At 37.7% G+C, this 27,325-nt stretch overlaps 1 protein-coding gene across 1 annotated transcript in view; it reads left to right on the forward strand.

Moving 5' to 3' along the window:
• Positions 1 to 27,325, forward strand: part of LOC150076379 (ubiquitin carboxyl-terminal hydrolase 36-like) — a 334,558-nt gene that overhangs the window by 240,259 nt on the left and 66,974 nt on the right. Inside the window, exons 9-10 of the mRNA XM_090387341.1 lie at positions 1,294 to 1,454; positions 17,215 to 17,308. Coding sequence (XP_090243467.1) covers positions 1,294 to 1,454; positions 17,215 to 17,308 — 255 coding nt within the window. The remainder of the gene's footprint in view (positions 1 to 1,293; positions 1,455 to 17,214; positions 17,309 to 27,325) is intronic.

Here is a 27,325-nt window from a genome sequence, read left to right on the forward strand (position 1 = left end):
CTGGAAGACAACAGCTGAGATGGATAGATGAAATTCATGAGTTTGTGGGTAGTAAATGGATGGCCATTGCACAAAACAGAAGGAACTGGAAAGGTGCTGGAGAGGTCTTCATCCTGCAGTGGATTGAAAATGGCTGATGATGATGATGATATTCATAGCTCAGATGTTAGGAAACCTGAAATTCACAGATCTTGGAATAAATCAAATGTACCTAATCATTATAGTTATTTAAAATGGTATCACTATAAAATTATTATTTGCCTTCTAATTAGTTCTCAAAAATCATGATATTTGGTCCTGTTAACTATTACACAAAATGTATTAGTTAGTAAAACTGATATTGGTATAATAGAAATGGGTGTATGAGCTATTTATTTTAATTGAACATTTGTCTGCCCAAAGTTCCTATGGGTTAGCAGAGGAATGTTCAAATAAGATGAATGGATTTATATTACACTATTTTATTAAATTAGTTATTATTATTAATATATTAGTTATTATAAATCAGTGCATAGACATAAAATAGCTACTAATATGCCTAATGGCCATTATATCATTAGTTAATACAAACTGGCATAAACATAAAATCACCTGAAATATAACTACACAATCCTTTTGATCTTATGTTAAATCAGATAGATTTCTAAAATATGCATCTATCTAAATTATAGTTTATTACATGTGCAGGTAATTGCTGTTTGGTCAGGAATAGCATTAATGTTACAATACTAGTAACTAAATTTTATAAATTCTTGGTAGGTTATCAACATTATAATTATCTAGTGTGTGTGTGAGAGAGAGAGAGAGAGAGAGAGAGCTACTGTCGTATAAGACAATGCAGAATATAAGCTTTAGTTATAACAACGTCAATTTGATTCCATTCATTGTCTTCTTAATTTTTTTTGGTATATTTCTTTTTTAGTATATTTTGAATATACTGAAAGAAAAAAAGATTCATATTTGAAGTATAGATCATTGCCATTCATTACTTTTTCCATTTACAGAAAGGCATGGATTTCATAATCAGTTATGAATCATATGATTATGCCCATCACTAGTAGCAATATATAATCAAAGCATATAAATTGACACACTATGGCCAGAATAGTGAATATGTGAATGTGCCAAGGAACCCCAAAACAACTATTTATGAAGTTAATATTTTTTTATAACTTTATTTTTTTATGCATTATTAATACCTTTTTTTAGGAAGGGAGAAGTGAGCAAATATGAACTCTCAACATCTCCCTAACAAACACATTTGTGTTACAAATATACTTAATTGCATTTCAGAATATGGACAGCTTGGAAAAAGCCTTAGAACAGTTTGTAAAAGAAGAGCTGCTGCAACATGACAATGCTTATTACTGTTCTAGATGTAAAATGAAAGTATCAGCCAAGAAGAAATTTACAGTACATGTGGCCCCAAATGTTGCAACATTTCAACTGAAAAGGTAATTTGGAAAATTTTTGTAGATAATAATTAGTTATAACTTTTATTTCCAGAAATATCATCTGATATTGGGATTTAAATATTCTCTAATGGAATTATGTTATTTGATTAAGTGTCCAAAACTTTGAGATTGAAAATGTTGTATATTGAGTGTATGTTATATGTATGAAATCAGATTGAAAAGTTCCAGGATAAATGCATTGTTAATGCACTGATAACAAAAGCTTCTTTGCATAACCTTCTGTTTTGTTATTTATCGTTGTGAGTATGGATTTCTTCCAAAAGTTCTAATTGTAGTTTTCATTCCCTGTGTCAAATACAGGATTGAAATTGGAGATGAATGGATGCATGTCTCACATTATCCTTGTGTGACTTTTGGTTACCATCGCTTTGGGGGGTGGAGTGGATTCACTAAATTTTTGATAATTATTTATCCAAAGAAGTGCAAGTGAAGGTTGAATTTTTTGGCTATTCTGATAATTCACTCACTAATATCAGATGGTAGTCTATTTTTTGCTCTTTCTATACTTAATTTAGTATACATATTAACACTTAATTAATAAAATATGCAACTCACTGTGAAGGCATTCACAATATGAGATGTAATGAAACAATGCCATTATAATAAGTTTAATTTAATATGTATAGACGTGATGCATTTTCACTAACTGATATGTATATACCAGGCCTGGCCAACCCATGGGCCACATGGCGCCCACCACATTATTTTTTGGGGTCCAACAGATGATTTTTATAGTACTAACTACATCAGTGAGAAATCATTCACTAGCTGCACTAGGCATAAATAATGAGAAATATAATATTAGACCAGCTGTACTTTTTGAATCCCACCACTCATTCCCTTCTTCGAACTGGAAACTCTGCAGATGGAAGTAACTGATTTACAGTGCAACAATGAATTAAAACATATTCACACCACGACATCATAAACTTTCACAACATGTATGTGACAACAGAAACTATCCCAAATTAAGATTTTTTGAACAAAAATTGTGAGCACCTTTGGATCCACATACGTTTGTGAAACTTTCTTTTCAAAAATGAAATTTATTAAAAGTAAAACTTGAGCTTCAATAACAAATCAATTAAGATGTGCAACTACCGATATTGAAGTAGATTTTTAAAATATTTGAGTGATCGCAAAGAAAAGCAAATATCTCATTGATCTAGAACAATATATATAATAAAAATGAATGAATAAAATAAATTTTTATGGCATTTGATTTTTTATTTTTAAAAAATTGTTTTATTTTATGTGCAGCCCCCGGAAAATTTGTAGTTCATCAAGGTGGCCCACAGAACAATTTGGGTTGGCCAGGCCTGGTCTATACATATTACATTAAAAGATTTTTATTAATATTTAAGTTGTTATTAGTAGTGGCAAATGATGCAAGGAACAAGATAATTCAGAATCAGCCAAAATAATAATAATAAATATATATACCCATTTCATTTGCCCATTCTCTCCAATAATTTGTCAAATCCTTTAAATTTATACAAACTACCTGCTTCCATAGATGGAAATTTATTCCATCATTCAGCTACTCTCTTACTCAAAGCAAATTTTGGCACATATATCTTTTATAATTTTCACTCATAATGTTATGAAATTTGACAATTTCATAACATTATGAAAGTTTTAAATTTTCATTCAAAATACTAATGGCATCCTTTCATCCAAAGAAGAGCAAGTATATGGCATCAGCATTTCATTAACTGAACCCATTTAAAATCTTAAACTTTGGCCTGATCTCTTCAGTTCTTTCTAGTTTATAGATGCAGCAACTTACAGGTTTCATCTTTCCTGGTTAGGGAACTCTTGCTGCTTGTATCTGCATCCATTTAAACAGACCTGCATCATTCCTAAAATAAGTTTCCAAACTTCCCTCCCCCTCTTTTTTTATGAAAGCCAAAAAAAAAAAATCACAAACGGTATTAGGACCTATAGTACTTAATTCTCTGAATGGGTTGAAGGCTGAGAAGACAGAAAGTAATTGTTGACATTGCACTTGAATTTCTGTAGATTGTAATTTTTGGGAAATATGTGAAGGAAGCTTGTTCCAGAAATAGAAGAGATAACTGAGGAAGAGGAAAAGTTGATTCTGTGAGTTTGGAGTTGAATAATAAGTGGATGCTAACTGTCTGGCATGTGTTCAGAATTGATGATTTTGAAAGAGAGTTTGAAATGAATTTGAAAGAGAGTGGAGAATTACAGATGCCAATTCAGAAAAGCAGTGCCCATGGAAGTATCTATAGAAAAGCATGTAACAGAAATTGAATATCTATGAGGCAGAGTGGAGAGCCTTTCTAAGAGATGGGTCATTAATTAACCTGACTTCCCTCTTTCTAATGGAGTCAAGAAGCTTGAGATAGGTTTTGGGAGTACCATGCCAGATGTGAAGAGTATTCCATAGTTGGGAAAATTCAACATTTGTGCAGAGTGAGTAGTTGCTTAGAAGAAAAGTAATGGTAAGCGAAAGAGAAAACTCAGTTTTTTCTGATGCAGAGAAAGAAATATTTGTTATTTGCTTATGACAAGAGAAGGCAGGGTAATCTCTAATAGAGATATGTGATCTTTTCTAGAAATCTGAGTGTCATCAAAGAGAGCATAGGAGCAGTACACTCTTTTTTGTGAGAGATAAGAAAGAACTGAGTTTTGGAAGGATTGAAGTTAACTAAGTTTTCTTTGGCCTGTTGGAGAATGAATAATGGATATTTAGGCCACTGGAAGGTGGAATGTAGTATACTATCACCAGAGCAAAATTATGGATAGAATTTCCAGTTAGTAAAAGAAGGTCATTAATATACAAGAAGGAAAGAGAGGGAGAAAGAACTAAACCTTGGGGAGCACTAACAATAGTGGAAAAGTTAGAACACAGAGAGTCATCAACTGCAGTGAGCAGTCACTTTGGGTGATGGGAAAGTTTGGTGAAACTGTTTGAGTTTCACCAAACTTTTCCATCAAATTTGTCCAAAGCTGAATGATATAAACCAGTATATCACTAGATGTGGTGCCTGTGGGTTGACACTAACATAATCCATATTGGTGATCATTGATCAAATGTAAGGTTTTGAGACAGTTCAAGAGTTGGCAGTTGGTGGATTTCTCCATTACTCTGGAAACAGTAAAAGTAATTGCAATGGAACAATAACTGGATGGGAAGTATCTATCGCCCTTTTCAGAAACTGGCTGGATATGAGCAAATTTCCAAGCAGAAGGGAAAAAACCAGTAGAATAAGAAAATATAAAAAGGCAAACTCAGAAACACATATTTTGTGAATAAGTGGAGAAATGCCTTCAAAACCTGGTGCTTTCTTAACGCCTAGATCATTCGAAATTCTTCTTACATCTTTCTTTCAGAAGATTGGGAAGTGTTGAGTATGAAATTAAAGGGTTTACTAAGATCATTCATACAAGAGTTAGAATAAAAATAGAATGCTGATAAGTCAGCTTTGTCTTTAGCTGAGGATACAATAGAACCATCAGTTGTAAACAGGGTTGGGAGTATTGGTTGACAGAAGTTGTAGCCAATAGCTTTGGCAAGAGACCTGAATGTCAATCAAACACCATTTGGACAAGACCCAAATTTTCTACTTTTACTCTTGAACAGCCTTGGAACATTTATTGAAAAAAAAACCAATAACCCCTTAGATAAGGGATGATATTTTAATATGGAATGTAGAATAAATGACTACATTCCTACAAGAATTATTTCACTGACATGATCTTAGTAAATATTGGGATGATTTAAAACAATAATCCAATCAAGGAAAAGAGGAACATAAATCATTCAGATAGTCCCATTTTGCAATTTTGCATTCTTGTAATGCCAAATGATACAAGTCGACAGAATGGTCACGTGGGGGGGGGGCTCCATCTGATGTGAAGTTCCTAGAGAATGACTACATTGATCATGTACTTTTAAGTACTGCTGGTGAGAAAAAGGTTGAGGATGTTGGGTGCCTGGTTAGGACTGTCTGGTATTCTGGTAGTTAAATGTGAGATCATTAGTAATTGCAAAAGCCATGGCATCCAAACCAGCTGGTTCCGTATTACTAGAAAACTGAAGCCAAATGGAGCTGAGAACCTTAAAATCACCAAGAAAAATTATCTCACTATCAGGAAAATTAGATTGGAGAAAGTTTGAGATTGAAAGAAATAAAATCAGATAGCTCCAAGTGATAACTGAAGTTGAGAGAATGATAGATGTAACAGATTAATTGATAGAATGGAGTGGAGAGATTTTAAAGATAAAGGGTGTCAAAAAGAGGAGCTTCCAAATTATAAGGTTGGACGAGCAATATCAGAGTGGATCTATACACAGAGTGGATCTATACACAATCTATACACCACCCTTTAAGCAAAAGGAACCATAGAGCAAATAGTTATGGCAGCTGAGATGAGTAGTATTTGAGGAAACCAATAATTAAGATGCTAATCCTCCATATTTGGTGGTCACAGGCTCGAACCCCTGTCTAATCAAGAAGCATGTGCTATGAATTACTGCTCTGCCCACCTGGCTACGGAGGAGCCTGTCGAAAAGTAAACGGAGCTTGGCGAACATCACTGAAATTGGAACTGAGATCATATATTTTTGCAGGATGGATGAAGAAGTTTTCAAGGGGTTTAAATCTTTTTGCAAATAACTATTTTCTACCAGTTTGACTATTAGCATTAGCATTACTTAAATGTATGATGCAAATAAGCAAGCTTATACAGCATCAGCCAAAAAAAAAAAAAAAAAAGAAGACCCTTTTCCTTTCATCCATCCGGTCACTCTAAGTGTTTGTCTAGTTCAGCCTTAAATTTATTAGTATTAGTAACGGCCGCATGGTGCAAGAAAGCCTATGGCTTATGCTGCACCAGCCAAAAAAAAAAAAAAAAAAACCAAAGATAAAAAAAAAAAATTAAAATAAAATAAATAACTAAATAATAATAATTAATAAAAAAAAAAAAAAGAAAAGAAAAAAAAGAAATTAAACCTATCATCCTATGCGCTTCCCTTACCCGAAAGTACTATCCAGATGACCTTTGAAGTTCCCCAAACTGTCGGCCTCTACCACCCATGAAGGCAACTTATTCCAGTAATTTATAACTCGCTGGCTAAAATAAAACTTCCTGCAGTCCAATCTAAACATTTCCCCCCTTAACTTGAATTTATGTCCCCTAGTTCTAGCATCATTTATAATCTTGAAAATTTCGTCCTCATTCATTTTACTGATGCCTCTAAGAGCCTTAAACACCTCAATCAAATCTCCTCTAAGGTGTCTAGTTTCCAAACACTGCAACCCACATATTCGAAGTCTTTCTTCATAAGGACGCCCTTTTGCCGATCTCACCAGGTGAGTTACCCATCTTTGCACCCTTTCAAGAAGCTCGATGTCTTTCTTTAGGTGTGGTCTCCATACTTGAACACAGTATTCCAAGTGTGGTCTAACATAAGCCTTATATAATGGGATTATCACGTCCCTATCTCTACTTGCAAAAGTTCGATAGATCATCGATAGGACACCGTGGGCCTTCCTTGCAACTTGTTTACAATGCTCAGAGAATTTCATGTCTGACCGTATCGTAACACCCAAGTCCCTTTCCTCCAGTACTGGGTTTAGTTGAACTCCACCAAGTGAATAAGTTTTTTTGGGATTACTGCTTCCCAGGTGTAATACCTTACACTTTGTTGGATTAAAGCATAGCTGCCATTTTTCTGACCATTCCTGAAGTCTATCTAGGTCTCTCTGAAGAAGCTCAGCTTGACAGCGATCATTAACTACTCTACCAATTTTAACATCATCTGCAAATTTAAACATCACACCCTCTATCCCTTCATCAATGTCGTTTATGAAAATTAAAAACAACAGTGGTCCTAATACTTATCCTTGGGGAACCCCACTTCTTACATCAACCCAATTTGAGGAATAGCCATTTATCACAACCCTCTGCCTCCTGCCCTGATGCCATCCTTCTATCCACCTAAGGTTTCCCAGTGATTCCAACCTGTTCCAGCTTATAAAGCAACCACTCATGTGGGACTGAGTCAAAAGCTTTGCAGAAATCTTTGTTTACTTTGTTAAAAGCTTTGTTTACTTAGATTTCGGCAATGTCGAAATTATTCCCTAAATCCAGCTCGTGAGTGACCCTTTCGAAATAGCGAACCAGATTTGTTAAACATGATTTTCTCTTTATAAAACCATGCTGAGTATCCTTAAGAATTTCAATTTGATCCAAATGATCCTGAATTCCACCTTTGACCATTGCCTCCATGATTTTCCCTACTACTGAAGTCAGACTGACAGGTCGATAATTTCCAACTTCACTTTTAGAGCCACCCTTATGTATGGGAGATACATTTGCACTTTTCCAATCCAAGGGAATCTGCCCAGAGTCTAGTGATGCTCGCATAATTAGCCTCAATGGTTCAATGCACTCGCTTGCCACCTCCCTTAAGATTATAGGGTATAATTCCATCAACTCCAGGAGCCTTACTGGTCTGTAGGCTCGAAAGTTTTTTCATTAAATAATCTTGCGAAATTTCAATATCATTAATTACATATTTTTTAACTTCGCTCCCACAATTTCCCATTGCCACAAAAGGCTTTTCATTTGTAAATATCAATGCAAAATAACTGTTGAGTTCATCTGCAACAGCAGCTGGTGTATTTATTACTATCTCCTTTCCCTTACGTAAAGGCCCGATCTGGTTTGTCCTGCTCTTCTTGGCATATATGTGAAGAATTCTTTATCCCCCCTCTTTGCTAGTGATTTCTCATAAACTGCCTTTGCCTGTCGAACCTTTTCTGTGGCTCTATTACACATCACCTTGTAGCTGTTATAGGCTTCAGTACTTTTTATTGCTCTGTAACCTTTCCATGCCACCTTTTTCTGCTCAAGTAATGTGGCAACTTCGCTATTCATCCAACGTGGAACCCTTCTCGTGGAGTATTTTTTTAATGGTATATACGCATTCAAGGCATCTGTGATTAATGCTTTAAAAGCGTACCACAGTTCAATTGTATTCATTCTCTGCACGATATCTACCCAGTTAATAGAGGCCATGTAGTACCTTAAAGCATCGTAATTTCCTTTTCTGAAATTAAAACCCATTCCTTTGCCTTTTACTTCTGCTACCTCTCTCGTCATCATCCACCGTAGAACTCCGTGATCACTTCCTGCTACTGGTTCCTCTACTGTCAGCCCTGTTATGTCATCTGATTCATGTGTGATGATGAGGTCTAGGATATTCTTTTCTCTAGTATTTTCCCTGACATGTTGATACAAATAACAGTCATCTAGTTGATTTAAAAATTTTGTTCCCCATGTTGAGTTTCCTTCCCATTTACTCCAGTCAATTAGAGGCAAATTCAAATCACCCATAATAAGGCATTGACGCTTACTTGCCCATTCCCTTTGCATGTAGAGGCTTTTGTCATAATCGTCACAATCACCTGGTCTGTAGATTACTCCTACTCGCATTATACCTTTGTTTCCAACTATCTCACACCATACAGACTCTATACTAGCATGTGAAATGTCTGAATCCGGGAAAGCTATCGTTGCACTCAGGCTGCTTCTGATAAGAAGCATTACCCCACCACCCCTTCTATCTACTCTATCCTTCCTAAATACATTATACAAGCTGTACCGGAACTCATCATCCCCAATTTCCGGGTGGCACGACGTCTCTGTAAGCCCTATTATGTCCGCGTTACTTGTTTTAACCAGCAATTCGAATTCGCTCATTTTATTGACGACACTTTTAACGTTACTGTATAAACAATTAAGATTTACTGTTCTTGTATATTTAACAACCCTAACACAACCCTTGAAGTTTTTTAGGCTCTCTTCCCTGATATTAGCTACCCACTCACGTGAAACATTTCTGCCCCCAGAACATCTAGATAATACGTCCAGTTGGGGTAACAGATAAGAACTCTTAAGGTATGTGCAAGAGTTACTTTGACCAATATTATCAGATAAACGCGTGTCAGTATTACCCACATCCCCCCAACTAGCAGTTTCCCCTGAACCTTTAAGGTATCCTCAATAATACTGGTAAAAACTTTTGCACCACCTTTGTTTAAGTGTATCCTGTCTCTACAAAACAAATTCCTTCTACCTACAAGTGTGGGCCATGCTCATAGAAATTTACCCCCTAAAGCCTTGCAGATTCCTTCAAGTCTTGAGTTAATCCACAAGGCTCTTAACATATAATCCCTCCTATCGTGTCTGGGCAGAATTGCAGACACATAGACATTATGGCCTAGCTCGCGACATTTCCTCAGCATGGTCCTGTATTTTTCCAACAAATCGTCAGATCGTGTACGTTTAATATCATTTGTCCCCACATGAATAATAATATTTTCTTTACCCCCCTTTAAAATCTGACAATCTGTTGGTGACATCATCAATAGTTGCTCCCGGCAGACATACCCTGGTTCTGCTCCACCTATCCTTATTACAAAAAATATTCCCTGTTTCCCTGACAATGGAGTCTCCTAATAAAACAATGTTTTATTAGGAGACTTTTTAACCAGAGTAGTTTGCACTTGGTTTTTCTGTTTTGAGGCTCGAATCGGGTGTGCATCACTTAGTAGATTGCTGGAGTTTTGAGTCCCTGACGAGCTCCCAGATGCATTATTCTCGAGGGCAAGCACTCGTTTTTTCAGGGACTCAAATTGTTCCATCAGTGCACCAAATTGTAATTTAAGATCGGTGCACTCCTTACATCGATCACAAAGAAAAGAATCCCCAGGTGAGGTAGGATTAGTCACCAGGTCAACCTTGGAAAACATTCCACAGGTTCCACAACGGATTAAATCATTACTCACACGTAAATCGCCATCGGCTATTTCCTTGTGAGTCACGATACCCTGTGGCGTGTTTAAGGCAGATCTCGTAACTACCATTATAAAATTAAATAAATATCAATGAAAGTAACTTTAAAAAATTATATCTATAATATTATTAAAATCAAACAGTTACAGGAAAACCTATAACAAAATAATCCAGCAATATCTAAATAAATCAAATATTTAAAAGCACTATCCAAAAGTAAACCACTTAACTGAGGAGCCCTGTCTAAGCACGTCCGCTCACCTCGAATGCCAACAGTCTAATGTGTTTAAGTATTTAAGCTATCAGTTTCCACAACAACAGATGGAAGTCTTTTCCAGCAATCAACTACCCACTGGCAAAAGGCAAACTTCCACACATCTATTCTACAACTGGCTTTCCTCAATTTCAATTTATGTCCCCTCGGGTTCATAATCTGAGTAAGCAGAAGAATCACATCAGCATTGGGCTCGCTCAAGCCATTCAAGGCCTTATACACCTCAATCAGATCACCTCGCAGGAGCCTGGTCTCCAAACTCTGCAACTTGCAGAATTAAAGCCTTTCTTGGTAAGAGCACCATTTTGTCCTCTCACCAGTCTTGTTGCCTTTCTTTGTAGCAACTCTATATCCTTCCTAAGATGAAGCCTCCAGACCTGTACGCCATACTAAAGGTGTGGCCTGATACATTGGGATAATCATTAGGAGGTGATTATCCCCTTATACAAGGGGATAATCACCTCCTAATCCCTGCTAGAAAAATTCATGTATATCATTGACAAGACACCATGAGCTACTCTTGCAGACCATCTGCGCTGCACAGAAAACTTTATATCTTCCTGCACAATTAACCACAGGTCTTTTGGTTAAACATACCAAATGTCCAAACATACCAAATGTGTGGATATTTGGTATGTTTCTCTTGGATTACTGCTACCCATATGCAGTACTTTGCATTTGTCAATGTTAAACTTCAGTTGCCACTTCTGAGACAATCTGCCTAATTTTTCTAGATCCTGTTGCAGTACCATACTGCCTTTACTTAGTATGCTACTGCAATGCTGCCAACCTTTGTATCATCTGCAATTGTGGAATTAATCATGGAAGCTACTAAAAGTTTCATATCTATTAAGAAATATTGTTCAAGGTTTATGCCTAAATGATTGTCAAATGAACTAATGAGACTCTTGGCAGAGAAGAAAAATGCACGGGATACATATAAATTATCAGGCGACACAGAAGCCTGTGGCAGATATAAGCTAGTCTATAATCAAGTCACAAAGGAGGTTAGGCAGATTACGAGAACTCTTTGACAAAGGATGCTAAGAAAAACAGCAAGGTTTTTTTACTTATATAAACTCTAAAAGGAAGGGGATGAATCTGATTGGTCCACTTGATATCGATGGTTCAACTGTTGATGATCCTGCTCAGATAGCAAACAAACTGAATGTGTATTTTGCATCTCCATTTGGACATCATGAGTTATTAAGGTTTGAAAATGGCAGAAGGTTATCAAATTGTAGCAGGGTGCTTAATGATTTTGTAATAACTGAGAGCAAAGAGGAGGAGAAATTTGTTGAAGTTAAACATAAGAAAGGCACCTGAGGTGGATGGGATCTATCCAGTTATATTAAAGGAGGCAGCAAAGGAAGTAAGCAAACCCTTAATCATAATTATAAGAGCATTCTTGGACTCAGTGGTGGTCCCCCACATACTGGAGATGTGCAAATGTATCCCCAATTCACAAAGGGGGGAATCGAAGGGAGACACAAGTAATTACAGACCAGTTAGTTTAACTTCTGTTCCGGGTAAAATAATGGAGTCACTGGTTAAAGATGCATTGCAGGATCATCTAGGCAAGACTGCAGCAATAATTCAGACACAGCATGGGTTTGTTTAGGGAAAGTCTTGTCTGACAAATTTGATTGGATATTATGATGTGTTTACAAAGGAACTGGATGCAAAACATTATTTTGATATATACTTGGATTTCAGGAAAGCTTTTAACACTGTTGTGCATGGAAGACTACTGTACAAATTGGAGCAGAATGGTATTAAGGGTAAGTTGCTACAATGGATAAAAGGATGGTTGAGTGGGAGAAGACAGAGGTCGGTAATCAACGGGTGCTGCTCTTTGTGGACTAATGTTATTAGTGGAATCCAACAGTGTTCGGACAGGGTTGGATCAACTGTTGTTTTGTATATTTATCAATGATATTGATGAAGGTATATCAGGCTTAGTGTCGAAGTTTGCAGATGATACAAAGGTTGGCAGGGTTGTTAAGGATGCTACTGACGCTATGCTGCTGCAACACGATCTGGAAAGGTTGAGCAGATGGGCTGAGAGGTGGCTAATCAAGTTTAACATTGAAAATATAAAGTACTACATATGGGAAACAGCAACCCCAGAGCAACGTATCAACTTTGTGGTACTACACTGACAGTGGTAGAGAATGAGAAGGACCTGGGGGTAATTGTGCAGGCAGATATTGAAGTTCTCTGAGCAGTGCAGATGGGCTGCAAGGTGTCTTATCAATGATATACAGGAATTTCACTAGCAGGGATAGGGAAGTGATTATTCCCTTGTATAAGGCAATGGTCAGGCCGCACCTTGAGTACTGTATACAGGTCTGGAGGCCTCATTTCAAGAAGGATGTAGAGCTGCTGGAACGAGTACAGAGAAGGGCAACAACCACTTGCTTTCTTGCATCATATGCCACTACTACTACAAGGTTAGTGAATGGAACGAAGGGTTGCTCTTACGAAAAAAGGCTTAAGTTTTGCAAATTACAGTGTCTGAAGACTAGGCACCGGCGAGGTGATCTGATAGAGGTGTACAAAGCCTTGAATGGTTTGAGCATGCTCAATGCCGATGGGATACTGCCTCTTGCTCAGAATAATCACCTGAGAGGGCATAAATTCAAATTCAGGAAAGACAGATGTAGGATAGATATGCGGAAATTTGCCTTTAGCCACCGGGTAGTTGGTTGGTGGAACAGACTTCCATCCCTTGTTGTGGAAGTTGATAGCCTAAATAAATTTAAGGCTCAGCTGGACAGGTATTTCGAACGAACGGAGGGGTGAAGTGGAGGGTTTTTTTTTTTTTTTTGGCTGATGCTGCATAAGCTTGCTTTCTTGCATCATATGCCTCTACTAATGCTAATACTAATGTGCAACAGTATCAAAAGCCTTTATAAGATACAAATATATGATATCAAAGTTATTCCCTGCATCCAATTCCTTTGTGACCACATCATAGTATCCAATCAAATTGGTCAGGCAAGACTTTCCCTTAACAAAACCGTGCTGTGTCCGAGCTATAACTGAAGTCTTGTCTAGATGATCCTGCAGTGCTTCTTTAACAAGTGGCTCCATTAATTTTCTTGGAACAGAAGTTAAACTAACAGGTCTGTAATTACTTCTGTCGCCCTTTGATCCTCCTTTGTGAATTGGGGTCACATTTGCACATCTACAGTCCATGGGTACCTCCACTGAGTCCAAAGAAGCACTCATAATTATAGCTAAGGGTTTGCTTACTTCCTTTGCTGCCTCACTTAATATAACTGGTTAGACCCCATCCACCCCTGGTGCCTTTTTTATGTTTATCTTCAACAATTTCTCTTCCACTTTCCTCACAGCTATTACAAAATCATCTAGCTCACTGCCAGAGTTTAATTCATCCCTGGCATTCCTCACCAATCTGGTTCATCCCTTTCCTTCTAGAGTTTATATAGGTAAAGAACTCTTTTCTGTTTTTCTTTGCTTCCTTCGGAATATGATGCGGATCGAGGAAGGAAGGAAAATCGTTTTGAATATTTTTGTTAGATTCTTTTAATTGCGTTAATTTGATTTTTAATTGTTTTAAATTGATTTGAATTGTGTTAAATTGATTATTTAATTATTTATATTTTACTCTAATGTACCGGTAAGTTGTCGATTTTTTTGTTTTTTCCGTTTTAATTTCTGGAGGGTATCATACAGAAGTGTTCTACGCACCATATTGAGGTAAACTCCTCTTATTATTTCACTAATATTATTATCAACGTAGAACATATTGAGTAGTACAGCTCTGATTCATACTATACGTATCCCATGCATTTTTCTTCTCTGCCACATGTCTCATTAGTTCAGCTCAGATCCATTTAGGCCTAAACCATGAACAATGTTTCTTAGTTAGTATGTAAAGCCTAGTAGCTTCCAAGATAAATTCTTTGAATGCTTCCTATTTTGAATTTGCTGTTGGTAACATCATCAGTTGGTCCCACCACCGTAGTCGTCTTTACGAAAGCAAAAACCCTTCCCTTTACCCTTGATGGTAGTTACCTCTTTGAGTAAATCCCACTTCAGCACACTGTGATCATTGCCACCTAGTGGTTTCTTTATCTGCAGATTCTTAGTGAATGAAGAATCACTACTGATAATAAGATTAAGAGTATTACTCCCTCTAGTTGCCTTCCAAACATGCTGATGTAGAAAACAATCATCCAATAAATCCACAAAAGTCTTGCTAGTGTGTGAGTGACCAACCCACAAATTCCAGTCAATGTATGGGAAATTAAGATCCCCAATTATAAGACTCTCTGATTTACTGGCCCACTCTCTTTCCCTGTACATTTTATTTTTTATATTCATCAGAGTTATTAGGCCTATAACACACTCCTACTCTCAATTTTTATCTCCCAATGCTTATGTTACATCAAGCTGACTCGACACTGCACTGTTTGGCGATATCGACTGGCTTCACTTTCTTGGATTTAATGTGTTTCTTAACTAATAGCATAACCCCTTCCTTCCTTCCTATCCTGTCTATCCTTCCTGTACACATTATATTCCCCAAATTCCAGTTCTGCATTCCTTATGCCTGTGTTACACCACGTCTCTGAAATCCCAACAATATCTGCCTTTGATGTTTTGAGCAATACCTCAAATTCATCAAATTTATTTACCAAACTCCTATTAGAATTGGTGTACATACAAGTATACATGCACCTGTTCCTATTCTTAGCTACCCTAACACAACCCATGTGTTTACTTGTACCGCAATGACTCCCAGCAGTCTCTGAAATAATCTGCATCTTGTTTTCCAGGCTGCTGCTCATTCCAATAGAAGCAGTGCCAGAATCACTTTCACCTCTGCCAGTGGCTACTGTTAAACTATTAATTCTTATAGCCCCCCCAAGCTAGTAGTTTTCCGACTCACCTAACACTGCCTCAATACATCAGCAAATATTCTTGCACCCTTTCTATTTAAGTGTATCCCATCCCTGTAGAAGCAGTCTCTCCTGTTAACAAATACAGACCAGGCTGAAAAAAATTTCTACCCCTTGAGACTTGTACAATCTTTCCAGGGCTGAATTGATCGACAAGGCTCTCATTATATACTCCCTCCTATCGTTTCTGGGCAGAATTGCAGACTCTTTCAAATTCAACCATAATTCACGGCTTTTTTTCAGTGACCTGCACTTGTTAAGTAAAAGGCCTAAGTCTGCAAGTTGCAGCATCTGAAGACTAGGCATCTGCGAGGGTTTTTTTTTTGGCAGTTTTTGGCGCATCAGCTTCTGTGACCATAATGCACCTCCCAAGGTTTTTGCAGTACTTTGATCCAAGCCCGAGGTGGGATTCAAACCCGTGATCTTTGGGTTACCAGGTAGGCAGTTTACCCACCCGGCTACCCCGGTTTCCGATCTGCGAGTTGATCTGACTGACTCTTATAAGGCCTTGAATGGGTTGGGCAGGCTGAGGCTCAGCTGACGGGATACTTTTGCATGCTCAGACTAAGAATCTGAGGGTACATAGATTCAAATTGAGTAAAGACAGTTGTAGAATAGATGTATGGAAGTTTGCCTTTAGCCAATGGGTCATGGATGAGCAGAAGCAACAGAGAGTATCATTATGGGAAGACTTCATCCAGACATATCAAGACAATTCTAATTTCCCTAACTATATTGTCTGGAGATGAGTTTGGGTGTTTCAGTATGATGCAGAGACAAAGCATTAGAGTATGCAGTGGACTTCAAAATCATCACTTAGGCCCAAAAAGTTTTATTTACAGAAGTCCAGGATCACGATGATGCTGATCATGTTTCTCAACAAATGCTGTGATTCATAAGGAATTTGTACACGATATAGAGTAAAAAAATATGTGGAGGTCCTAAAGTCTCGAAACTTTATTAGACAGTTGGACAGACAACTTGAGTAGTCAAGACCATGGTTCAAGTCAGTGTGGATGTTCCAGAGTTGATGTGCTGATTTTTACTACTAGTTGCTTTATATGTACAGGATGCCATTCATCTTTTAAGTTACCATTTACAAGATGTCATTCATCTTGTAAATAGTAACTTAATAAAGATCAAAGACCAAAGGTGGGTGGTGAATATTTCAGTGTGGTTGAAGTTTCCGTTTTAGTGGGGATATGCTGCATTCCTGTTTATCTGACATTATAGTCCCACCCCCACAGCAATGACTTCTTACTGTGTATATACAATTTATTTGGTTAACTTATTTTCTGCATGAAGTCAGTCTCCCTTTTTGATAATCATCTTTTGCATCATGTTTGTTGTTTGTTATTTGGTTTTTAGGAGCATTAGCAACTAAGGCCATATTGCTCCGGGAATATGCGGTGGTCATTCCCTGACCTTTCCGCATCCTCCGTATTTGGTGGTGACGGGCTCGAACCCTGGTCTAATCAAAAAGAGTATGCTACACATTGCTACTCCTTCCCACCTGGCTACGGAGGTTCCTTTTGCATCATACTTAGTGGTATATTACATTAAAATCCACTTTAAAGTCCTTTTTTTTAAAAAATTCAATTACTTCCATGCTTGCTTGTATTCTAGATTACCAACATTCCTTGTAACATTGAAAAAGCATACTTGTACCACCATTCCTGATTTTGTTTTATTTTCTTTTTAGATTTCACTTCTATAAACTCTTTGGAGGAAAACTTAATCAACATGTAACATATCCAGAACATTTAAACCTTCGTCCCTATATGTCTAATAATGGGGTAAGTTACTGTTTGGTTATGTGTAATAATTTATAAATAATTAGCTAAAATACCGTAGCACTTAATATATTTTCACATTGTGGTTCAAGTAGTTAATATCTCATTCGGTTTCATTACAACGTTTAAAATGGATACAGTTGAAGCTTTGAAATCCAGCAACCTTGCGATATGAGCCTTGCCAAATACATACCATATCTTCTAGTGTATCATTCAACCCCCCCACCCATTTTGACAATCGTATTTTGCACCTCACTTAGCCAAGTCATGTGTTATATTAAAATATGCATTAAGAACTAGTTTTTAATTTGATAATTTCTTTCCTTTATTTTAAAGTTTATATTGTGACATATTATTATGCTGCACAGTAAACTGGCCCCTGTTGCTGGCTACCTTTGTTTGGTTTGTGGCCTTTATTTGCCATTGTGCCATATCTCCAATGACAACAGCACAGTAAACTGTAAAGAAAGGCTAAGGGCATGATCAAATAGCAGCATGTGACTTTTCTCTCAAGAATGTGACAAGGTCTAATACCCCATCTTCTGCCTGCCTCCAGCTCTATTCACAACACCATGTAGAACATTCTGACTTCTTACCAGTTTACACAGATGGCTCGAAATTAGAATCGTGTGCGGGATCTGCTCTGATTTTCCAGACGATACTATATTTAAGCAGATTCTCCTTGAATGCAGCATATACACTGCAGAGCTGCATGCTATAGAGCTAGCTCTAGATCACATAAGAAATTGCTGCTACCAACAGTTTATTATATATAACAATTCAGTTGATTGAGTGCACTACAGGCTTTATCAGCAGTGACACACATTAATTATCCAATCCTGGATTCAGCAGATGATATTCACTCTCTATGAAGGTGGATTTGATATCTGCTTCTGCTTGATCCCCAGCCACTTCGGGATTAGAGGAAACAATTTGGCTGACATTGCAGCCAAATTGGCAGACCTGACAAATAATCTTGACATGTCAGTCCCCTATAGACACTACAAGTAAGTAATCTGTAGTAAGTTACATTCCCAGTGGCAAGATTTGTGGCATCAGTAGGCTACAAATAAACTATATCGTATTAAGCTTGCGATCCATCTTTGGCAGTCTAGTCTGTGCAGGGATCGTGAAGAGGAAGTTGTTCTTGCTTGGCTTGATATAGGACACAGTCATCTGACACACTCCTTTCTACTAAGGGCTGAAGACCCTCCTATGTGTGAGCAATGCAACACCTTTTTTCCATTAAACATATTTTATCCAACTGTACCAGTTTTAGAAATGCTTGTTTTACCACTTTTAACCATCTGGCTGAGCAATATATACTCAGTCAGATTTTGACTGACAATGATAATGTGTCAGCAGTTTTTAAATTTTTAAAATAGATTAATATATATATATATATATATATATATATGCACACTCATATGAAATATCCAATTTATTTTTACTCTTATACTGATTTTTATTTATTTTTATATATATATACAGTGGCAGACAAACAAACTGCATTACCTTAAAAAAAGTAACATTTGTAGTGAAATGTATAAGATTTTGTTTGTCACAGAGCAGCAAAGTCAGATAATGCTTCTATTGCTTCAGACAGTAATTGGAAGGTATTGCATCTGCTGGTTTCTATAAATACGGCATTGGAAGGGTATACGTACACGCTCATTAGTATCCTGTTTTTCAGAGGTATAAGCATGGCTCCATATGTTCAGTTGACACCAAGAAAAAAAGTGTAGCTGTTTCTCTGTCCCAGGAAGGGCTTTCTACACATGCTATCACCGATAAAATAGGCTGTCAACAGTATCCCAGGTGCTGAAATTAAAGCTTGAAACTGGTCATGTGAAGAGAAGACCTGGATCAGGCCATAAGAGAGTGACCTATGCCTTCCCAAGATTGATATTTGAAACCACTATGCCTTTGTAATCGCCATGCGAGTGCTCCTGATCTAAAACTGAGATGGCCTCTAGTGTTGAAACAATAGCATGAACTATCCAAAGACGGCTTTCGGAATGTGGTCTGCATGCCTGTCGGCCCAAGAAGAAGCTTTTGTTGACCCAACAAATAAGGAAGAACTGACTTGCTTGGGCTAAAGTGCATATTTCATGGACAAAAGAGCAATACATCATCTTTTCTGATGAATTGGAATTCAACCTGCATGGCTTGGATGGGAAGTATATGTCAGAAGACGAAAATCGGAGGCATACCATCCTGACTGCATAACACCAACTGTAAAGTTCCCCACCGCTCAGATGATCTGGGGATGCATAACAAGCAAAGGGGTGGGGGCAAATTAACTTTATTAAAGGAACGGTGAATGCAGAAACCTACACTGCTATCTTGGAGGATACATGAAACCCGTTATTAGGGATCACACACAGATGTCCAAAACTGCATTTTTCAACAGGACTCAGCACCTTGCCACACAAAAAAATTCGTAAGGTTTATGCTATTTAGATTTAATGATGAGTTTGTCTTCTTGTCTTTAAGCCTTGTTTTATGTTTTAAGCCTTGTTTGTCTCACAAGGCTTAAAACATGCTTACATCAATGTTTTCCCTTGTTTTTCTTCCTTAAGGTGAAGTCATACCTCAGAAATGTTGGCATTACAGTGTTGGACTGGCCGAGCATCAGTTCAGATTTGAACCCTATTGAAAATTGCTGGTACAAAATGTTGTCTAAAATTGCTCAGAAGAAGCCAACAAGTAAGATTCAGCTGCAGGAGAGCATTGTAAGGGTGTGGTACCCTGAAATTGGGCAACCGTATATCCAACCGTATATCCTAGGAGTCCTCCGTAGCCCAGTGGTCAGGAGCAGGAGTGCAGTCGCACACGCTCTTTGAGTAGACCGGGGTTCAAGCCCCTGACTGCTGAATACGGTCAATCTGCCAACCCGCACTGGACCAGCATGGCAGATTATGGTCCATTTCCCTCAGCATGAATTGTTGAGGAGGCTTCCATCCTGCAGTGGGTTGACAATGGCTGCACTTTTTGTTTTTTTATATCCAGAAGTTGATTAACTCTATGCCAGATCATTGCAAGGCTATAATTACAGCTCGAGGAGGAACAAGAAAATACTGAGGACTTATTTTGCTGATTTACAGTACATAATACTATTACATTAACTTGCCATTTCAGTTTCTACACGTAAATGCAATAAAATGTATGTTTGGTTGTCATGATTGCCATTTGCATGATTTCTCATATTTCCATTAATTGCGCATTTTACACTTTGGGAAGATATTTATGGCAATTAGGTATATCAGGTGGAGTCTTTTTATTGGATTTCATTCACAGAGATATATATATTCCACCTAACAAATGCATTTTGAACATTTCTGCAACCCACAATGCAAGACAAAACACATTATTTGCAAAATTCACAAGTGATGCAGTTTTTTTTGTCTGCCACTGTATATATATATATATATATATATGAACTTTTGACAAGGTAACCTTTTAAAAGGTTACCACACTCCTTTTATGAATTTTAACTTTGTCATGGTGACTATAACCTTGTCGTTTTTGCACCATAAAAAATAAAATAAAATCAAACTCAAGATTTTCTATGCATTGTAAAATCTGAAAAAGGAATTAAATTTTCAATGTAAGTGGTAGGAAATGTGATGCAGTGCATAGAAAGAAATGCAAATATAGATGTTGCATTTCATGATAACAATGATATATGTGCCAAATGTTAATTTACATCTTTTGTGGTAGAACTCATACTCCTCTGAGTTGTGCTGATCATCCTGCTGATGATAATTGTTCAAAATATGGTTCCCGATTGTGAAATAACAAACAAAACACAGTTGTGGAAGAACAAAAACAAAAGGCATTGTTAGTGAAATTGCACTGATAGGGAAAGTAGAGGTAGTGATGGCTCTGAAAAATGGGCCATTTTCAGTTGGCACTGATGGCAGTAATCAAAGTGATTCCAAACTATATTCCATTGTGATGATCTTTTGTAATAACGAAATAAACCTTCAAATCAAACGCAGCTTGCCCTCGGTGCCAGCATTGGAAAGTGACACTGGAGGCTACAACATTGGACATCTTCTGAACAAACTTGTAGGCTCAAAAACTGGAGTAGGACATTAAAAGAGATTGAGCATTTAGTGGATAGGCTGTCCTTATTATCTTATTAATTTGTGTGCTGAAATGGGAGGAATAAATATTCGATAGACCTTTACTACTATGTACAGGGAAGTGCTAAAAGGAAAAATAGATCCAAACAATTTCAACTGGTGCATGCCACTGAAACAAAAAAGTATTTTGAGCATGTGTTTACATGTTGCCTGTCTTGAGTTAAATGTATAACTAGACTGGTAGAACAGTTGTAAACTTCAAGTATTGAAAGAAGAAAACAATACTTGTTGGAAATTTCAAGTTTGAAAGAAGAGGCTAGAAGTGATGAGAAAGCAACATAATTACTTTTCAAAGTTGTTGAAAAGTACATGACATCACTAGTGATGGCACTTACACATATTTAAATCCAGTTCATGAAACAAAATTATTGAAAGAAGACAAATTGATGAACTCAAGAAAAAGAACTTCTAAATTGCAAACTTCTGGGAAAAAAAATCCTAAACAGGCCAAGCAAGATGATAATAGCAATCATATTAGTCATGTGAATGTAATCGTATTAGCCAAGGAAGCCACAGGCTTTTGCTACACTGGCAAAAAAAAACAAGTGGATAAGAAAATACAAATTATATGCATCCCTCCTCACACAGGTAACTATCTAGTTGACCTTTGAATTTATTCAAACTGTCAGCCTTGACTACTTATATTCCAAATGTGATCTTACAATTGCCTTATACAGTGCAATTATGACCTCTCTATCTTTACAGGTGTTCAATAAATCATCGATAGGACATCATGGGCTTTCCTATTTACATTGTTCAGAAAACTTTGTATCTGCCTATATTGTAACTCCCTTGATCCCTTTCCTCCTCCACTGTTTTTAATTCAATCCAGCTAGTCTATAATTTATTTGTGGGTTGCTATTCCCCAAGTGTTAAGACCTTGCATTTAGTAGCATTAAAACATAGCTGCCACTTCTCTGAGCATCTTTGAAGGAGCGCTGCTTGGCACTGATCATTAACAACTCTGCCATCTGAAAATTTTGACTCCATGCCTTCCATCCTTTCATCAATGTCATTTATGTATATTAGAAACAACAGTGGTCCAAGAACTGATCCTTGAGGGATCCCACCCCTGACATTTCACCAATCTGAAGAATATCCATTAATCACAACCCTCTACCTTCTGCCCTGCAGCCACTCAGTAATCCCAACCTGTTCAAGCTTATACAGTAACCTCTCAGGAGTTTACTGTATAACTTTGAACTGCACAAGGTCACCGAGTCAAATGCTTTGCTAAATCCAAATAAACTATGTCAAAATTGTTCCCTAATTCCAGCTGATGAGTAACTGTGTCAAAATAGCCTGCTAAGTTAGTTAAACATGATTTTCCCTTAATAAAGCCATGTTGTGTGTCCTTCAGAATGCAAAATGTGCCTGGATTGCACTCTTAATCATTGCCTCTAAGATTTTTCCTACCGCTGAAGTCAGACTAACCTGTCTGTAGTTACCAACTTCACTCTTAGAGCTGCTCTCATGTATTGGCTATACATTGGCAATTCTCTGATCCAAAGGAATCTTCCTGAGTCCAGAGATCCTTTCATAATTAATCTAAATGGGTCGATACATTCCCTCACACTCTCCCTCTTAAACTACAGGGTATGTATGTGCCATTAACTCTGGGAGCCTTACTTGCTTTTATGCTTAGAAGTTTTTCTAATAAATAATCATCCGTAATTACAACATCATCACTAATTTCATATGGCTCATCCTCAATCGCACAGCCTGTTCTCAACATGAAGGGTCTTTCACCAGTAAAAACCAATGAAAAGTACCTATTCAATTCATCCCAACATCAGCTGGGTTATCTTAGACATTCTGACCTTCCCACACCCAGTGCACAATTGTCTAATCTTATTAGCTTTCTTTTTTGTTGTATTCATATACGTGGAAAATTCCTTGTCCCCATTCTTTGCTCTGAGCCAATGCTTTCTCATATGCAGCCTTGTCCTCCCTGACCTTATTTGTGGTACTCTTACAGATCAACTTGTACCTGTTGTATTCTTCAGCATTTTCATCGCTCTGTAACTGTTCCATGCTATCTTTTTCTGCTCTATTTGGCCAGCCAGCTCTGCAGTCATCCATTTCGGCATCCGCCTCCTGCAATATTTTCTTAAAGATACATATGCATTCATGGCTTCTGTCATTTTTACTTTAAAAGTATTCCATAATTTAAATGTATTTGCCATTCCTCAGCAATCTGCCAATTCACAGATGGCATATAGTGCCTTAAACTGTCAAAGTCCCCTCTTCTCAAGTTAAAACCCATGCCTTTACCTTTAACTTCCAATCAATCTGGGGCAGATTAAAGTCGCTCGTAATAAGATATTCATGCTTGCTTGCCCATTCCATCTACATATAAAGACTCTTGTCATATTCTTCACAATCTTCTGGTTTGTAGATTACTCCCATTCTCATTGTTCCTTTGGCTCCAACTAACTCACACTACACAGATTCTGTGCTGGCAGAAGTAACTTCAGACTCAGCAAAAGCTCTTTTCATTCTTAGGTTGCTCTTGATAAGAAACATGACCCCTCCACCCCTTCTGTCTTCCCTATCTTTCCTAAATACATTATACAGCTGTAATGAAATTTGTCATCACCAATTTCCAGGTGGCACTACATTTCTGTAGCCCTATTATATCAGCATCAGTTGTCCTAACCAGGAGTTCAAATTCAGCCACTTTATTGACAAAACTCCTGTGACATTACTGTAGACATAGTTGAGACTAAGTAATCTTCTATAGTTTACTACCCTGATACAATCCGTGAAGTTATTTTGGTTTGTATGCCAAGCTGTATCTTCCCCCTCATTTGAAAAATTTCTGCCATCAGAACATCTTATCAACATTGACTATTGTGGCAACAAACAAGAATTCATGAGGTGAGATAAATGTGATCTAAATTACTCTTCTCCCTCCTAACTAGCAGTTTCCCTGAACCCTTAGAGTATCCTAAATGAAACTGGCAAAAATCCTTGCACCACCCTTTGTTCAAATGAATACCATCTCTACAAAATAGATTCCTTCTACCTACAAATGCTGATAAAAATTGCCCTCACTAGAGATTTGCAAATTCCCTCACATCCATCTCGATTTAATCCACAAGGCTTTCAGCATATAATCCCTCCTATCATGTCTGGGCAGAATTGTAGACAGATACACATAGTAGTAGTATTGGCATGTGATGCAAGAAAGCAAATGTATGAGCTTATGCAGCATCAGCCAAAAAAAAAAAACCATTCCCTCCAAATGCCTGTCCAGTTCCTCCTTAAATTTATTCAACCTATCAACTTCCACAATGACAGATGGAAGTTTGTTCCAGCAATTAACCACCCGCTGGCTGAAGGTAAATTCCCGCACATCTATTCTACATCTGTCCTTTCTTAATTTGAATTTATGCCCCTTTAGGTTCGTAATCTGAACAAGTGGAAGGATCCCATCAGAATTCAGCGTGCTCAACCCATTCAAGGCCTTATACACCTCAATCAGATCACCGCGCAGGTGCCTAGTCTCCAGCCACTGCAGTTTGCAGAACTTAAGCCTCTCTTGGTAAGAAGATCCCTTCATTCCCCTCACCAATCTTGTTGCCCTTTTCTGTACACGCTCAAGTAAATCTACATCCTTCCTAAAATGAGGCCTCCAGACCTGTACGCAGTACTCAAGGCGTGGCCTGACCATTGCCTTATACAGAGGGACAATCACCTCCTTTTCCCTTCTAGCAAAATTCCTATATATCATTGACAAAACCCCATGACCTACCCTGGCAGCCTGTCTGCATTGCTTAGAAAACTTCATATCTGACTGCACAATTACTCCCAGGTCTTTTTCATTTTCTACCGCCTTAAGTCTAGTACCACACAGTTGGTACGTTTCTCTGGGGTTACTTCTACCCATATGCAGTACTTTGCATTTGTCAAGGTTAAACTTCAGTTGCCACTTCTTAGCCCATCTGCCCAAATTATCTAGATCCTGTTGCAGTAGCATACTGCCATTGCTGTCATTAACAACCCTGCCAACCTTTGTATCATCTGCAAACTTCAACATTAAGCCTGATATACCTTCATCAATATCATTGATAAATATACAAAACAACAGTGGACCCAACACCGAACCCTGTGGGACTCCACTAATAACATTAGTCCACGAAGAGCAGCACCCATTGATTACCACCCTCTGTCTTCTCCCACTTAACCATCCTTTTATCCATTGTAGCAACTTACCCTTAATACCATTCTGCTCCGATTTGTACAATAGTCTTCCATGTGCAACAGTGTCAAAAGCTTTCCTGAAATCCAAATATATGATATCAAAATTATTTTTTGCATCCAGTTCCTTTGTACCCACATCATAACATCCTATCAAATTTGTCAGACAAGACTTTCCCTTAACAAACCCATGCTGTGTCTGAATTATTGCTGCAGTGTTGTCTAGATGATCCTGCAATGCATCTTTAACCAGTGACTCCATTATTTTACCCAGAACAGAAGTTAAACTAACTGGTCTGTAATTACTCGTGTCACCCTTCGATCCCCCTTTGTGAATTGGGGATACATTCTGACCTAACTCGCTGCATTTTTTCAGTATGGTCCTATATTTATCCAACAGATGGTCAGGTCGTGTAGGTTTAATATCATTAGTCCCCACATGAATAATAATTTTCTTTACCTCCCTTAAAATCTGATACTCTGTTGGTAACATCATCAGTTGTTGCACCTGGGAAGCACACTCTGGTTCTGGACTGACCACCTATCTTTATTATAAAAAATGTTATCCATTTCCCTGACAATGAAGTCTCCCAATAAAACTAGATCACTTTTGACCAGAGCAATCTACACTTAAATATTCTTTTCTGGGCCCTGAATCTGGGGTGCATCACTTAGCAGGTCAGGAGATACTTGAGTCCCTGACGAACTCCCAGTTACATTTGTTTCTAGGGCAAGCACTCATTTCTTCAGTGACTCAAATTCTTCTCATAATGGAAATTGTAATTTGAGATTGTTACACTCCTTACACTGGTTGCAAAGAAAAGAATCATCAGATGAGCTGGGTCTGTCTACTAGACCAGCCTTAGAATACATGCCATAATTCTAGTGACATTATCCTCACTCATGTAGAAAGTCTATTCATGTTTCTCTCTTCTGGCCTGAATAAAGTGATTTGCTTTTTTTTTTTTTTAAATGTTATACCACCATGTGACTTTTCATTGACAGCCTGGGAAAACACACCTTATCTCAACAGAACATACTGCAAATGTACGCCGCATTGAGAACCCAGCACGGCCAGTACACACCAATTTACACAGACGGGTCTAAAACAGACAATCATGTTGGTGCAGCAGCAGTATTTCCTAACATCACTACATCCAAAAACTCCCCACTGAATGTAGCAGCTATACTGCAGAACTCTGTGCTCTCCACATGGCCTTAAACTATATACTCTCAAGAACTAGACTGCACAGCGTTATTTATACCAACTCCATTAGTGCTATCCAAGCTATAACAACGCAATACAAAAAAATGATAACCCCTTACTTTGACAGATCTGGAATACTCTGACTAAATTAAACCAGAATAAACAACAAGTTCTGTTATTTTGGATCCCTGGTCACGCTGGAATTTCTGGAAATGAACAGGCCGTCCTAGCTGCCAAAACTGCTACCGATCCTATAGACCAATCCTTCACTACACCTGCATCTGATTATAAGTACATTATAAATAAACGATGCCTTGAAAAATGGCAACATATCTGGCAGAATCAAGTCAACAATAAGCTACTTGGCATAAAAAAAATCTAAAACCATGGAGATCTAGTATACGTGAGAACTGACATGAAGAAGTCGTACTAGCCCGATTAAGGATAGGCCACATGCAC

The sequence above is a fragment of the Mastigoproctus giganteus genome, chromosome 13 (genome assembly GCF_048544385.1).
Source record: "Mastigoproctus giganteus isolate SK-2022 chromosome 13, ASM4854438v1, whole genome shotgun sequence".
In the NCBI taxonomy this organism is placed as follows: domain Eukaryota; kingdom Metazoa; phylum Arthropoda; class Arachnida; order Uropygi; family Thelyphonidae; genus Mastigoproctus; species Mastigoproctus giganteus.